The sequence below is a fragment of the Leptosomus discolor genome, chromosome 1 (assembly GCF_034619465.1).
Source record: "Leptosomus discolor isolate bLepDis1 chromosome 1, bLepDis1.hap2, whole genome shotgun sequence".
In the NCBI taxonomy this organism is placed as follows: Eukaryota; Metazoa; Chordata; class Aves; order Leptosomiformes; family Leptosomidae; genus Leptosomus; species Leptosomus discolor.
In genome coordinates, this window is record NC_141391.1 from 29,875,140 (window position 1) to 29,891,795 (window position 16,656).

Consider the following 16,656-nt stretch of genomic DNA (forward strand, 5'->3'; position numbering starts at 1 on the left):
ATCGAGCACCCTGTTCAATTGCATCTTGAAAACTTCCAGCGACGGGGACTCCACCACATCCATGGAGAGGATGTTCCAGTGAATGACAGTTCCTACTCCAAAAAATGTCTTTCTTCTGTCAAGATAAAACCTCTCCCAGTGCAACTTATACCTGTTGCCCCTTGTCTTCTCCATGTGACTCCTCGTAAAGAGAGTGCCTCATTTCTCTTGTAGCTGCCCTTTAACTATTGGAACACCATAAAGAGGTGCCCCCTGAGCCTTCGCTTCACTGAGAAAAGACCTAACTCCTTCAATCTTTCCTCATAAGGCGGGTTCTCCAGCCCTTCAATCATCTTTGTGTCCCTCCTTTGGATGCTCTCCAGCCTGTCCACATCTTTCTTGAATTGTGGAGACCAGAACTGGACACAGGTCTCCAGGTGCATCCTGACAAGGATGAGCAGAGTAGGATGATCATGTCTATCTCTGCTAGATTTCCCCACTATGTTCAAACTTATTTCCTCATTTCAATCTCATTCCAGTTCTGCCACTGCTCCATCTGCTTAGAGCTGGAGCACAGCACATGTTTATGCCTGTGCTGGGTGCACTTGCAAAGGTTAAAATAGTCCTGCCCTGCCTGGGAGGAGTGTGCATGGGGAATCTTTTCTTGTCTTCACAGATCTTGCAAGTCGCCCAAATAACCTGTCATTCAGTAAGTTATCCTGGGAGCAGCTATCCTGCTAAAACCCCATGAACATCTCTTTTTGCTAGGCTTATGGTATAACCACACTCCAGGAAGGCCAGAAGTTACAATTTGGGCTTACCAAGGGCAAAATCATACCAAAGCAGCACAAAACTTGTAGGGGTTTTTGTCCGTGGGAACAAATGGCAGCATTAAACCCTCCATAAAGCTCTTAATCCACAGAACCCAGCCTAAACCAACTCATGACCTGGATCTAGAGAAAAACTTTCCTCCATCAAGATCTGGAAGCCTGGGTCAGGGCCCAATTACCTTGCAGCAGGTTGTCTGCCTCACACGGTGTTACAAACCAAGTGGTAATCTCATTGTTTTTCCTGAAAACGAAGCAAATCAGTGTCTCTGTGTAGCTCCGGTCTCCAAAGAGATATTCCTGCTTGTGGTAGGCATATGGGAATTCAAAGAAGTTCAGGTTGAGTTCACCGGATTCAGTTTTAAATGTATTTTTATTTAAACTGTAATCCTGTGAGCTTGTAACTGCCACAACTCACTGTGATGAGGTAGGGAGACATAATTCACAGTTTATAGATTGAAGGCTGAGGGACAGAGTTGAAGTACACTTGGATATACTCTTTCAGTTGAGCCTTAACAGCTTAAACAGTTACGACCCTCTGGCTGTTGGTTGCTGTTTTAATTCACACTGAAAGGCTGAAAGTGCCTTGCACAACAAGTCACAGCATCGCAGCCAAAGGGGCAGGGGGCAGTTAACAGCTGAGAAACAATAACTGGAAATTAAGGGACTAAAACTCCTTAAAATCAGTCACAAAAGTACATCTGGAAAGTGGGGGGAGAGGCCCAGATCAACTTACCTACCTTGATTGCTTGCAGATAAAGCAAATAGTCTAGCCCAATTCCTCGGTGCTTCCTTGTGTGCTGACGGGAAGGTTTTAGGCATCAGAGAGTGGACTGCAAAATTATTACGAACAAATTTTGCCCTCTCAAACATAGAAGAGTAATTTGGGGGGTGGGGGGAGTAATATGGCAAAATTTTAATGATTGTTTTAGTGGGCCGTAAGGGAAAACAATATGGCAACACTGCAGAATATAATCTGTAGGGTGGAGAGGGGAGGTTTCCCTCCCAACAGAACAGGTTAAAAATTAAGTGTATTTATAAAATGAGGAGAGAGAAGAGAGAGAGAAACAATACTTACTGGAAAGCTAAAGAGATCTTGAGAACCTGACCTGTCCTGTCCAGCCTGGAGGCTAAATTCAAGTCCTCAAATACAGGACTGCTTCCAGTTCTTGTAGGCCCTACAGTCATAGTGAAGACAGCCATCTACAAATGTTGTGTGCAGGCACACACAGTGTCTAGGCTTATCTCACTGTGCGTGAGAAAAAGCCACAGCTCCAGCGTATGATTCTTCCTGGAATACAAATGTCACCTTGTCAGGATGCTCTCTATTAATAACAGAGAAGCTGTGTAGAGGTGCGTAGAGACCTAACTTGCAGGTGGTTAAAATAAGGTGGAATGACTCCTTAATGACTTCCTTCAAGGAAGTGTCAGTTATCCCTAGCTACCAACCTCTATAATCATTCTGCTCAGTTTCTCTGACATAGGACTGACTATAAGATCAGAAAGTATATCAGCTATTTCTTTTGCTTTCACTCCTACTAAATTAAGTTTGAACTGTTTATGAAGAACTTGTAGTAATGCTGGCTGCACAGGGAATTCCAGAGGAACTGGCTGGTGGTTCCATTTACAACCAGGACCAGCTTCACTCATTTGTAGGGTTGCAGGAAGCTTTGATTTTGGCTGTCTTCATGACTGCGGATGCCTGTTCTGCAATAGTTTGCTTGGCTGGCCTGAAGTCCATGGGAGCTGGGGCTGTACCAAGTTAGCATCTCTCAAGAAATCTCTTTTGAAAAAGAATCAGGCCCTCAGAGTGAAAAGACAAAGGGTGAGCACAACAATGAACCCCAAATTAGAAGCCAGATTTTAAAGCACAGCTTTTTGCTTTTCTATTAGCTTCCCTTTTTCAAAAATCGATGAGCCTCCCTGGGGCATTGTTTTACCTGCAATACCATCGCTTGCTTTGCAACTATCTCAGGGTATCAAATGCATTTCAGGAGGGAGCTTTGGAAAGATTAGGGCAATTTGCAATGTGACAGACCCCAAGAGATGTAACAGTTGCGCACGCAGAGGGTACTAGAGAGCTAAGCTTAGACACTTGAGCTATGGCAGCTCTTGAAAGATGTAAAGCAATGTACCATTTTCTTTAGTCTTTGCATTTCTTTGCGAATTGACTTCATTGAGCTAAGTGGTGTAAATGCTATTTCACATTTAAATGGAAGCTGCCTTGGTGCTTTGTCCTTAGCACCAGTAATTCTGTTTCTACAGATAAATGCTGGTGAGTGACGGGTTTATGAAATGGTACAAACCTTACTGCTTTTCTTGCTTGGTTCTCATTAATACCAATAAACCAACCTGACTGCCAAATTAAAAAAACCCACTGCCTTTGCTTTGCCCCTGTTGTCTGGATTTTACAGATGAAATGGCAATAACTCTCCTAACAGCCTTGAAGCCTCATGTCAGCACTTAGCACAGCATCACGGTGATACCAGGATAATGTTTTGGCAGAGGAACAGCTTTTCCCTTGTGTTTGGTTAACTGTCTGCTACAAAAAACATGGAAAAGAATTGTCTATCAGTTCTGTGTAAGCCTGTGATGGAGCACCTATATACTATGCATGTGATGGCAAAGAATGCAAAACATGTAAAAAATGACATGAATATCACATCATTCTCTTCACCTCCACTCTCCTCATCCCACTATCGCTCAGAGATTCACTGTCACATTCATGAAAATCAAAATATCCAGAGCACTTAGGCCAACAACTATACGTACACAGAAGTGGGTTTTCACTGGAACATCTGTACGGTAAGGTCCTCAAGGATTAGCCTAATTGCGTCACTGGATCTGTCTTAACAAACTTTTAGATTCATATCTACCTCAGGATTCATTATTTCCTTCAACTCAGTCTAAGAATTACTGACTACCTTGCGGAGGCTCACAGTTTTAGTAGCCTGATTGCACTGCATTTTTCTTTTTATTTCTCTGTGAAATTAATGAAGTCATAATCAACAAATTATTCCAAAGGTATTTATTTCTTTCTTGTACATGAGTTAAAAATAAAATCCTATCACAAAAATGGGACTACGCTTAACTGAAATATATAATCTTATTCATACATCAACCATTTTTTAATGTAAGGTAGAAAAATAGAAATTTCATCTTGAAGCCATATAAAATTCTTGCAGTACTGCCTAGAAAACTATGTTAAATATTTTTTCCTTGAAAAGAGACAGTGCATATTATTTAACCAGACAAGCATTTTTGTTACTTTTAAGTAACAAAAAGAATTCAGTGCAAATTTCTAAAATAAGCATTCAGATTACATTTCCTTTCATACATGATTTTGAAATGGTTAACAGTTAAGGTTTTTCATATTCTGAAACACAGTTTATCAGAATCAGTTGAAAAGAAAGTTGAAGAAGCTATTGCCTCTGTGTCTTGGAATTTAGTTTTCAGCAATGTCCTAATAAACTCTTCTTAGAGCTCTCGTTTGACTTGAAGTTAGGCAGAATTTGCCAGAGTGGAAGCAAAATAGTTTTTAAATTCTATCTAGAAAGCTTCAAACATATTCAAGCTTTACAGAACATTTTAGCTATTTGCTGCAGGTGTCTGTGAACTGGGGTCACAGTTAAAATTTACAGAAGTACACATTTGTTATGTTCAAGACTCCATCAATTATTACCTTTACAAAGTTTTGTAGCAAAGAGATATATGGTAGTTTGATAAACAGGTATTTAAATTAAAAACATCAGACTGCATCTGACACTGATCACTTAACGATCTCATTAGCATCCATTTTCTGCATGTTTTATGTAGACTCAGGTTGACATTTTGGCTGAAGTTCACTTCACAGAAAGTGTCTCTTACATAAGTAAAAAAAAAATATAAATAGGTGTTGTTTTGTTTTTTTTTTTTTTTATGGGGAGGATTACATAGGTTTTGGTTTAGTCCTTAACACAAAATGCACATCTTATTTAGACACGTTTCTAAGGCTTCGATTAGAACAAAAAAGTGAAATGAAAATACAGCTTCTCCATCTGCCCTCCTGAACACACATCCTACCTCAACCTTTAGCACTTCAAGAGTCAGACTGTCCGCACAACCAGAGCTAGGTGACGTCTTCTGTATAATAGGGCAGGGTTGGACAAAAACATGTAAATCAAACTCAGTGAAATGATTTAAAAAAAAGTAAATATCCTAAAAAAAAGTGTTACCTTTTTTTTTTTTTATTTTGGATGATTCTATGTCTGAACATTGGACTTCTAGTCCAAAAAGGCCATCTTGCTGTATTTGGCTAGATTTAAAAAAAAAAAAAAAAAAAAAAAAGGAGAAAATTGCATACAACATGTTTTGCTATGTAGCTTCTAAAACTTGTAATTATGGCCACTAAAATCATACACTGTTAAAACAGAGTACAAAAAAAGAAATTTCATACAAAATCAAGTAATTATTTAAGACCTCCTCAAGGATGCTGCTGGTCTGACCTTGCAAAATAGTTAGGCAGGTGCTTAATTTTAAGCATGTGAGTCATTGTGCCAAGAGAGATTTTATGGCGAGCACTAATGCACAAATATTAGTTAGACTGGCTCTTCCACTTCAAGATAAGCATGGACGTAAGTGCTTTGCTGGATATGGATCAGGATGCTCAGCACCTAACAGGACTTTAGGCGCTGATCCAGCAAAGCACTTATCCACACGAACAGCACTGCTGACTTTAAGATCACTGCTCATGTGCTTAACATTAGGCATGCTCGTAAGTGCTTTCCTGGAAGGGCCCGATAGACCAATAGCGTATAAGCTATAAAATTTGAAGCAGTGTATGTTTAACACACCGCATATTTAACAATGTTAATCTGCTGAGATTTGCTTTTTCTTGGAACTGGGCATGTCTAACTTCAAGCATTTATTTTCAGAAAGTGCGTAAAAAAAGCCTTTAAAAGCTGCTTTGAGATTATGGCAAGTTAAAATAATATTAGCGAGTCTCCTTACGGTCCTTTCATTTCTTCTTTGCACGTCTTTGCGCAGGCATCTAAAAAGGAAAAAGAAAACCCTAGTCGTAAACATTAATCCATTCAAAAAGCATCCATCTATTTAGCTTCCCTCTAAAAAACATTGAGTCAGATGCAACTGAACACCTGAACACAAGCATCACTGAAGACTTCAAGATTTCAGATCTGAATGCAAATTCTGCCAACTATTCCACCTTTTCCACTGAAAATATTCAAATCATCAATTGTCACTTCTACAAATAGAACTAAGTTTCTTACTTAAGACCAAAAATGATGTGCAAGTTCAACCCTTACGTATCCCTAAGTGAGCGCTAGTATTTCCATATGAAGTTTTCTATGCCTACTGATGTCAAGCCATTTGTGAAGTCTAAAAGTGGAAGAGCTGTTTAATCCCAAAACAACAACTGTAAAAGCATCACAACTCATCAGATATTTACATGAACATGTAGAGATGGCATGTTAATCCAGAAAAAGAAATAAAGACAGACCACATTTCGATAATGGTGCTGGCATATTGTTTCATACTAAGCTAACCAAGGAAGAAATAGCAAAGCAGCACTTCATAATGACCTACTGCTACCGCTGGCCAGGCAGAGTAGCTATATTTAAATCCTCGTTGTGGTAGGAAATATTGTTTTATGTATTTGGCACCATATGCTCTTCATAACTTCTTACAGCTACATGTTGAGGAAGTTTCAAAGTTACCAAATGTATTTCATTCTTTCCTAAGGGGAAAAGAGTTTTTGTTTTCACGTGAAAGCTCTAATGGCTTTTGGAAGTGGCTTATTTTTTTTTGTCATGCACAAATTCCTGCTCAACCAAAAGCACAGTCACTAATAAAATTACTATTGTTGTAAGTTACGGTACAGCTGACAGCTGAAGTCGAGATGTGACACAGTAAAGCACAACGCAACTAGGCACAGAGGAAGGACTCGACTCGGTCCCTGAGTGCAGCGGCAGATACGAGAGTCATGTACAGAGAAAGAAAAACTAAAAATTGGTATCCCAGATCAGAGGTCAGCACAAGGGCCTCCCATCTCTATCAGGATTGCCCTTCCGTCCTAAATTCTGACCAGAGAAACTGGGACTTTTTCATAGAAGAAAGGTTCTTGAACTGTTCAGTCAATGAAAAGGTGCATTTCCAAAAGTTATTTCACAAAACTTTGGAACTATTAAAAAACAAACCCATAAAACTAGCCAACTTAAATATCTAGAAGAGCTTCTGCCATATATCTGTCCCACCTCACAGTTCCTGTTTCCAATGTAACTCTCACCCATTCTTGGTTTTCCACTGGAACATCCATCCCATGCTTTCTCAACATCTTCCAGTACTTGGAATTGGCTTTCCATTAACAGATAAGACAATTCTTTTCATAGAATCACAGATTTTCCTCTCATTTACCAAAATACTGCCTAAGATGTTGCTTACTGCACAAAACCTCTCCATTAACATGACAGCGTGTGCCTGTTCCTACTTTTTTTTTCTTTTCATAAATTATCCTGCACTTTTGAGTGGTGGTTTTCAAAAGTTGCCATCGCCGGTGCATCCCTTCTCCTACTGATATGAACCTGGGGGGCTTCTTTGATTGTCAAATAAACTGCTGGGCTAGGCCGAATGTTTTTCAAAACCTACCCCTTCCAGGTCACGAGCGCAATTGCTCAGCCTGGGCTCACCAAACGCTAGCTCCTTCCCATCAGAGGAAAGGCCCATCGGATAAACCCGCACATGCTGCTACAGGGCTGGTCTGCACTTAAGGCCTAGACAAGTACGGTAGGAAAAAAGCAAGACGGCAATTCTAAAGGTGGTGCACATCGGAATTGTCACACACAATGACACTACTATTGACTTTTAAACTTGTCTGACATTTAATGTCAGAAAAGGAAACTTTACCTATAGGGCTGGTGAAATTCTGGTAAAGATAGATGAACAAAAAGGCAGTGTGGAATAATAGGAATTTCTCCACGCAGGTGTTTTCTGTCCCCCTGCTGCTCCCCACCCCCTTATATTGTTTCAGAAAGTTGACATTCATGACTGGAATTTTATTAAAGCACCAAATGACTTGGGAGAATTATTCTAACTGAAAAACCAGTAGTCTCTGCATCTGAATCACACACTTCTCAACCTACATTCAAACACTAATACTACGGGCTGATTTTCAGAGACAAGGAAGACTCACAGTAGTGATTCCCCAGAATGCCTGAAAATTATTTTTTTCTAAGGAACTTAATTTTGGTTCTGGATAATCCACCTCAGATAAACATTTTTAAAACCAGGAATGTTAACTGTATGCTATGGGGACGCCATCTGCATTCATTAAATAAATCTCTCTGTAATCAGAGATAATAATTCCATAGATTTCCAAATATTTTCCTCCATCTGGAATTCTACCCATACTGACTTCTCCATTCACAAAATATGTCTGAAACTTTGAAAAAAACACTGGTTTGAAAGGCACACAAACCCCAACAACAATTGCAACACTGCACACAACACACAGCAAAGCTTCTCATTCATTTCTGGTTGGAAGAGAAGGACCCAGAGCTCCCTGACCTAACAGACACCACTGAAATCCAAGGGTTGTAAACGGCAGCAAGTAAGCCTGGAGTGGAAAAACGGCATAGTTACTAAAAATGAAGAAACTCCTGATTTCTCTGAAATTTATTATCAAGAGATACAGGCAGATTCTATACTGAGCTGAAGTACCAAAGTGACGTATTTTAAGAGTGCCTTTCTAAAACACACATTGTAGCTGATCCACAGTAATGACCCAGTGCAACAACTGGTGGATGAAACTCTGAGCGTCATGCAGAACTGGCTAGACCTATACAAGTGATCCCAGTGACGCCACCTCTTTTTCAATTCTGTGAATTGGGGAAGTTGCAACACAGCAGACAGCTGTCCCTTGGAATATATAGGAATATTCTGTAATGAGGAACCCAGGAGTGAGTGGTGCATTTCAAGTAACAGTCTCACCTTGTGCAAAACTTCATAAAACTAAACCTTATCAAAGTGTTGTGGTTTAACCCAGCAGGCAGCTAAACACCACACAGCTGTTGGACAAGTGACACGCAATGCGATCGCTCACCACTCCCTGACTGATGCCCAGCCCATCCCTGAGCAGCGGGCTGCCACCCTCTGGCCACCTCCTCCCAGTTTTATTGTTCAGCACAACGGCCAGTTGGGGTCAGCTGTCCTGGCTGTGTCCTCTCCCAGCTGGCAGGGCAGTATGAGAAGCTGCAAAGTCCTTGACTTGGTGTAAGCATGGCTTAGCAACAACTAAAACACCAGTGTGTTGTCAACATTATCCTCAACCTAAATCCAAAACACGGCACTCTCCCAGCTACTAGGAAGAAAATGAATTCTATTCCAGCTGAAACCAGGACACTAAGACACTCATACTTAAGCTTTTGAATCCAGCTCGAAATAGGCTTCTTTAAAAACTCCAGTTTTGCCTTGAAATAAATCTTCCCCTAATTATTTTTGTAAGGACCTACTGACCTTGGAACTGAGCATAAAAATACCCCTATATTGCTATGTGTTAAGAGATTCGTCATGTAAGCCCAAAGTGATGCTGTAATTGTTTAAGGAATAAAATTTATACACAGGAAAATACCAAAATCCCTTAAGAAATGTCCTGAAGTCTACCCTAACTCTTGAAACACACAGCAAATACAACAAGCACAAATTCGTTAGACAAAGCACTTTATTGCATTACACGCACATGGACATTTATTGCAATTTGTACCTAGCGTATTCAAAACAACCCAAACCCCAATGTAGACACTATCTTTGCCTTGATAAATTGCCACTAACAGCAGTGCTTACATCAGCACTTAAAATTGGGTCAACATAAAAAAATCTAACAAAGCCATCCTACTCTGGTGTTACACTGGGTAAAAAAACTCCAGATAAATCTCAAAAAATAATGCTCCTTATGAATGAAAAAACTCTCCTTAAAAACTCATCAAAGGAGGGCATGTTTCCAGTCCAGAATGGAGTGTGAGGGAGAAAACTCTGTGGTGGCCTTGACCGAGCTTGCTCTAGAACAAGCAGCAGGAAGCACGGCACCGCGCTAAGCCTTGCTTCTCAGCCCACAGGACCACGCCAATGCAGCCAGGCTGGCTTCCCGACCCAGGCTGGAATATCGGCACGGTGCTGCCTTGCCCCGCTGAGGCCCGGCAGCTCTGTCCCACGCTAGCTCACAGATCTCTGCATCACACTCCACCACGTGCACAGACAGGCCCTGCCTATGCTATACTAACAAAAACCCCGGAGACATCTTTAGCTTAACATAAAAATAACCACTGTATAAAACTTTGAAAAACAAGTCTTTATTTTGATGCTTTAGGTTTGGAGCTGAAGAAAGTAGAAATGGATTTCATTCCACTCTTATCAACTTTGGCCAGAGCCTTCTGTGCCGCAGACAACTTGCTGTTTGCCTGTTAGTAAAATGATAAACAGAAAAAGTTAAAGAGCATCTCCATAGCAGGGGAGTGTAAGCTACAAACTCCTAAACGCAGAAGTCAAACAAGAAGTTGAATTGCTTTTTTAGTACACAGCAGTAAAGATAATGTTATGCAGGCTCTAAATTGTAGGAGAAAAACCTTACAAAACAAATTTGAGATTATTCAAACAGAAAAATACTTGTCACGAATTACTCTAACCTCAGACAAAGACAGATAATCAGTTACAAGGACAAGGAGATGAAACATCTTTCCTTTCTGCAGAATGAGGTATCCCAACTCAAACGTTTACTTTGGGATAATCCCTGAGTGTACATTAAGAGGAATAATGCATGCAGTGTAACAGATGCATACTGTACCCTCCGACTCAATCTCACGATTATGCTGTCAGCAGGCTGAATTACAGCCTTGCATTACAGATGATGAATAATTCACACGGATTTATTATCAAAGACTCTATGCAGAGCGAAATAAAGGGAAAAGAGATGGAAGAACTAAGAATGAAGAAGGTAACTAACATTTGCAAAGCACTTCGGCCACTGGGGCAACTTTCCAGACTTTTACACCTAAAACACATTTTATGAACCACATTTTACAGAGCTGACCTCTTTTCTTTCTTACGTTTTAAAATGCTATGTTTGAAATCTCTAGCTGTTTTCCCTGTTAAGAAAGCTTTGCATTGACCTTTCTTTATGATACTCCTCAGCCTGCAGGACTTCACAATTACAATACTTGGGATCAGCTAGAAGGTTATGGATAGGATGGAGATATGCAACAGCACTATGATCGTCTGTGTTACTAGACAAACAAAAACATTGCCAAAGTATTTAAAAAAGAGTAGTATTCTGTACAGAGTCCAAGAGCTATCTTTTCTTTCCCAGATTCTCTCATCAATGTGCTTCATTATTTCAGAAGTAAATCATATTTAATGTTAAAATGAATTATCTCTCTTCAGTTTATTTCTAGCTTTATCTCAGTTCAAAAGCTATAGGTACATATTGGGGGAAAGGGAAGGAACATGCATGGTTTAAACTATTTAGCACCTTCACTTTAGGGGGCAATCCTCTTCTTACTTCAAAACCAGCATGTGCCCTCAGAACAAAAAATTCTGGAGGTTTTGGGAGGAGGAAGGAATGCATCTGTCACCAGCTGCTTCTCTTTGCAAAGGGATGAAGAGTAGTCAGCATTAGTCTGAAGGTCACAAGACCAGCACAGACGATCTTTTTAGTTCCCATTGGACTGGAGAAGGATTAATTTTCTTTCAATGTTCAGAGAAATAAGCCAGTGCAAGCCTCACAACCTTGGCACGCACAGACAGAATCTATTTCTTTTCACATCTCTGTTGCTCTCCTAGGAATAGTACAGTGGCAGGCACCACTGGACTCCGATTTGAATTGGCCTCCAAACTTGTGTTGGAGCCGGCAATCACCAAGCTCTGTGTTGATTTAACTTCATTAAGTTGACACAAGTAAGTGCACAAGGAGTATTTCTCGGTAAAAATAAAGCCTGTCTTAGCATCCCTTGGAATTTAAGTGAATGCTGCCATTTTTGTTTCTTTTTCAAATAACTGAAATTTAACAGTTGCTATCACTAAGCCATAGGATTTGTCATGTAAAGATCTCAAAGAGCTTTGCAAACATTAGCGGAGCACCTTAACACGTGTCAAAAGTCTGTGAGGTTCACTGGAATGTTCACTGATAAAATACAGTCAAACAGTATTCTAGAAGAGTTCAGAATGGGACACTATCAAAGTAAAATTAAATCTGAATGAAAATTTCAAAGGAATATAACTACAGACTTCTGCCACTTGTTTTTCTGATATGTTTTGGAGGAGAAAAGTAGGCACATTGTGCTAATGTTGGATATTAATCTATGCTTTAGCAAAACATGCGTGAATGCAAGGCTTTGCTTACCTTTTTGGTTTTCGGATTGCTGCTGTTAAACTTAGTATAGTCTTCTTCTGCTTCCACAGGGACATCCGATAATTTCCTTTTCTGAAATGTTAGAGTGAGGAAGTTGCTCTGTCAACCACTTTTATGATGGACACGTGGAAGTTTAAAGCTTTGGCTTTATAACGTAACCATAGCACCAAAATAGGACTGGCAATCAACTGAAGAATCTGCAGTAACAGTGGAAGACTTCTCTTTGTAATTGCCTTCTTTACACGTGAATACACACCATCTCTACAGTGTTCAGAAGAGATCACTCAATGCCACAGGAAGCATTTTCTTCTTCCTAGCCTTCTGAAGAATGACTTCAAGAAACCACTCAAATCCCGTTTTTAACTTCTATGATTGTGACTTTGGCGTCAGAGTTTATTTAGAGAACCTTTATGGAGTAGCTGTTGGAAGTTAGCGTCTAACAGCCAAGGAACCTAGACTCTGGTGCCCACAGTCTCATGGGAATGTCCAGCAGCTCCACTGTTACTGCTATCTGCCAACACAAGTGGATCATCATCTAGCCTATTATCTGTTTGTACACAACCTTTAGAAGTAAGTAGTTTCTACAGTTTGGCAACACTGAAACACTGCCACAGCTCTGCTGACTGCTTCATCCCTTGAATCCAACAGTACATTAAAAAGCTTGACTCTGCATGTGCCGGGTGCCTTCTAACTTCAGAAATAATGTAAGTGAACAGTTCTCGGCACTTCACACGATCAGGCCGTAAATATGAATATTTCTTTCCATAAACTGTGAGCGTGTGTTTAGTTTAAAGGTGAAAACTTCCTGGTATGTTTCCAAAAGGGAAAAAAGAAGTATATAGTATTTTACAACACTGTATTTTTATTGTTATTATATATCTGATATTACTACCCTGTCCTTAATATCCTGTGAAATCTAAACTGTGGCCTTCCTAGTTTTTGTGCCAAAAAAAGTGATTTTGCAAGCAACTTGGATGGTACCATACATTTTAAGATCCTGTTTTATTCATTTTGTTTATGGTGCTTGTGATCTCTCTCTCTCTGTCTTTTCCCCTCCCTCTCTCTCTTTGGCACAGAAGCCAGGTCTGCAGCTTAGATTTCTCAGCTCTTAGAACCAGATCCAACAGCAGCCTTTTCTTTTGCTTTCAATGGGATCTGGATCAGCATCTCTAGGAGGCTGTTTACTGTGCTGTGACTACATTTTCAAATGACAACCTAACGAATAATTACTATTCTCTTCTTTTTCAAATCTGATAAACAAGTTTTTAAAACTTACAACAAAATGTCTGCATTTCAGCAAAACATTTGCTGTGTAGTTGTAGCAGAGCCTACATAGTCTTTGTAGATGTCTCTCATCGTCTGCCAATGGTCAGACTCACTATGCTGACACACTGGACAGTATGACGATTACAACACAAGATCAATGGCTTACAATTAATACAAAGAACATGCAATTTTGACTTAATCATTAAATCACAGAATCCAGACTGTACCCAGTTTTCTCTTGGTCTACAAGAGACAGAATCTGTCGTAGCTTTTCTGTTAACCACTTGAGTTTCTACATCTCTCCTCCCCTCAGAATTTATTTTAACATAATTCCTAAACATGCAATGACTTTACCATAATAGGAAATACATTAGACCCTTCTTTATTTGCAATAATTCTATACTATACTGTCAATACACCTTGCCCTCATGAAGAGAAATGTCAATGCAAAAGAATAAAAATGGTCTGATGGAGACTATAGGTTCCAGTGTACAAGCCTGCCTTGCTCCTCTGAGATTGTGAAATAAAGGAGTGTTTTAATCTCTGAGGTTGCAAAGACTCAAACACAGAAGCATCATACACACCCTGGTCACTGCTCTGGAAATTAATCAGATCCTCAGCAAGATTTCACTGCCCAACAACTGAGCAGTTCTAAGCCTCATTTCCTCTGTAACCAAACTGTTGAAATAAAACTATTTTTAAAAATAGATTCTCAGAACTATCCCAATGGCATAAAAACTACGTAATGTACATCACATGTAGTTTAATATAGTTGTTGTAACATGCTTATATGGCTAATGAATATCAGTTGGCTCCTGATGTGTGTTTAATATTTCTTACAATGCATAAAGATAATTCTTAACTGAATCAAAGGGCCAAGTAACTGTGCAGCCAGAACAACTGTCCAACCACATGGAAATAACTTATATCCATGGATATACATTGGAGAACAAATGCTATTAATAACAGTACGGCCCAATTATTCCTGCATGTGCTAGCTGACATACTGCTTAACAGAACAGTCACAGAACCAGCCAGAAATGAGGTTATTTTAGACTTTGTTTCGGTAAGTAGTGAGGACATTGCAGGAAAGGCCGGTGTAGTAAGTAGCCTACTTTCAGTAGACATAGGACACCCTACATCAGTTTAAATTAAATGGAAAGGATAATCAAAAGTGGAGTTCTTGATTCTAGAGGGGCAAACTTTGCAAACCATATGCCTTACTTCTCTAAGCCAAAGTGAAGGGACTTGATGTGTGAGGAGGACACTTGGACTGTAGAAGAAAGAGATGGAAGAAGTAATTTTGGATCTTTTACTTCAAATGAGGTGAAAAATCTTGAAGGAAAGAGCCTCTCAGACTAAACTATATGAATGCTCCCCCCCTTGCTCACACAGATGCACACGTATTCCCTGCCACCCACAGAGATACTAGGAGTAAGCAGAATTCGACAATGAACAGGGCAAAAAAGAAAAAAGGACTGCCAAAAAACAAGAAAAAAGATTCGTTTTAGGGGTCAGGTAATACTGGGATAAAGTGAGACCTGCCAAAAAGTCAAGCTGAGTTAGACCTTGGAAAGGAAATTAAAACAAATAATAGAAGGTTTAGCCACAGAGGCAAAAAGGGAATCAGAAAAGAAAAAGTGAAGCTGCTATACAGTAATGATTGGATAGATACTAAAGCTAATCTATGTGTAGCACCAAAATGGAATAAATCCTTTGCCTCAGTAAACTGTTTTCAGTAAAGAAGAGTTTAAACACAGGTATTCAAGGTAGAAGTAAAACTTAGTATGCTGACACTGTTGGGAGACTGCCTCAGAACCACAAGTCCAGAGGCAAAACCTGGCAACTGCTCTATCAAGTAGGGACCACATTGCTGCAGAATAGCCAAAACCCCATCTATATGTAAGGAGGAGGAAAAAGTGACAGTAGGCCTCAGCAGAATGGAAGGAGGAGAAAAAGGGAAAGAAGGAAGAATAATTAATTAGAGACATAGAGCACATAAAAACTAAACATAGGTAATGCCTACCAACTTTTATCTTTTTTTTCCTCAAAGATAACACATTTTCTGGTGAGAGGAAATGTGAAGGATTGCCAGAGGACTTGACACTACTTAAGCAACTGAAATTATAGAAAACAAAGATTGCATAAGAATTTTAAGGCAGGTAAGAAACTGGGTAAAAGGGAAACAAAGACAAATAATGCGGAAAGGGATGTCATCGGATCGGATGGAGATTACTAGTGGAGTGCCATGAACAACATCTATTAAAAATGCTCATTAATTGTTAATTAAAGATAAGGGCATGCTAACATTTGCTGAACGTACACCACCAAGCAGTATTATGAATAGCTAAAGAGTTTTTAACTCTGTGAAGGAAAAGCTGGAGAACCTTCAAGACTGGAAACACTAAAAATGGATGAAATGTGCAGAAGTATAAGGCCATATACACAGCAGCTAACTGCATGAATTTCTCGTAAATCTGAACGCTGATTGACTAAAAATTGCAGTGGAGGAAAAAAAAATAGCTGTGTGTCTTAACCGTTCACAGCATAACTGTAAGCTATCTGGTACATCACACAGTAATAGAGGCAAATGGTGTTCTAAGATGTAATGATATAAAGTACTTCCAGTTAAGACAAGAAGGGAAGAATGCCATCATATTGTACCAGTAAAGGTTTTATCATGAATAATTATATATGATTCTGGTCACTTGCTTTCAAACAATTGAACTCATCTTGGAATAGGTGTAAAGAAATGTTCCTGTGATGATGAGGGAATGGAGAATCCATCTTAAACAACCAAGTTTGGCTTCACAAAATGAAAACAGAACGGATACACGTCTTCCCTTTATACAGTGACAGAACAAATGTTAGGGAGGGAAAAGAGCCTATTCAATTTAAAAAAAAAATGATAATGTTAGCACAAAAGTGCAGGGGAATAAATTGGCCATGAATAAATTCAAAGTGGAATTTACAGGACGGTTTCTGAGCATCAGAGGAATGAGGTTATAGAACAGTCTTCCAAGAGAAGTAATGGAAATAAAAAACACTAATGAGACTTACAGTGAAGAATGGTCAGTGTATGAGAGATTATCCAACATGGTTGTCTGGGAATCCATGACCCAGGAGGTCCCTTTCAGGGTCCTCATAAATTACATATGAAAGAAAACCTATGAGGTCATATTGTCCCAT

The 16,656-nt window shown here is 39.5% G+C and overlaps 1 protein-coding gene across 2 annotated transcripts in view; it reads right to left on the reverse strand.

Moving 5' to 3' along the window:
• Positions 1–10,125: 10,125 nt before the first annotated feature.
• The window catches only part of RNASEH2B (ribonuclease H2 subunit B), a 37,660-nt gene continuing 31,129 nt past the window's right edge, over positions 10,126–16,656 (reverse strand). For both annotated transcript variants that reach the window (XM_086481932.1, XM_009959883.2), the window contains exons 10-11: positions 12,193–12,273; positions 10,126–10,255 (exon numbers count right to left, since the gene is read on the reverse strand). In XM_086481932.1, the coding sequence (XP_086338058.1) occupies positions 10,148–10,255; positions 12,193–12,273 (189 nt within the window). In that variant the 3' untranslated portion in view covers positions 10,126–10,147. The remainder of the gene's footprint in view (positions 10,256–12,192; positions 12,274–16,656) is intronic.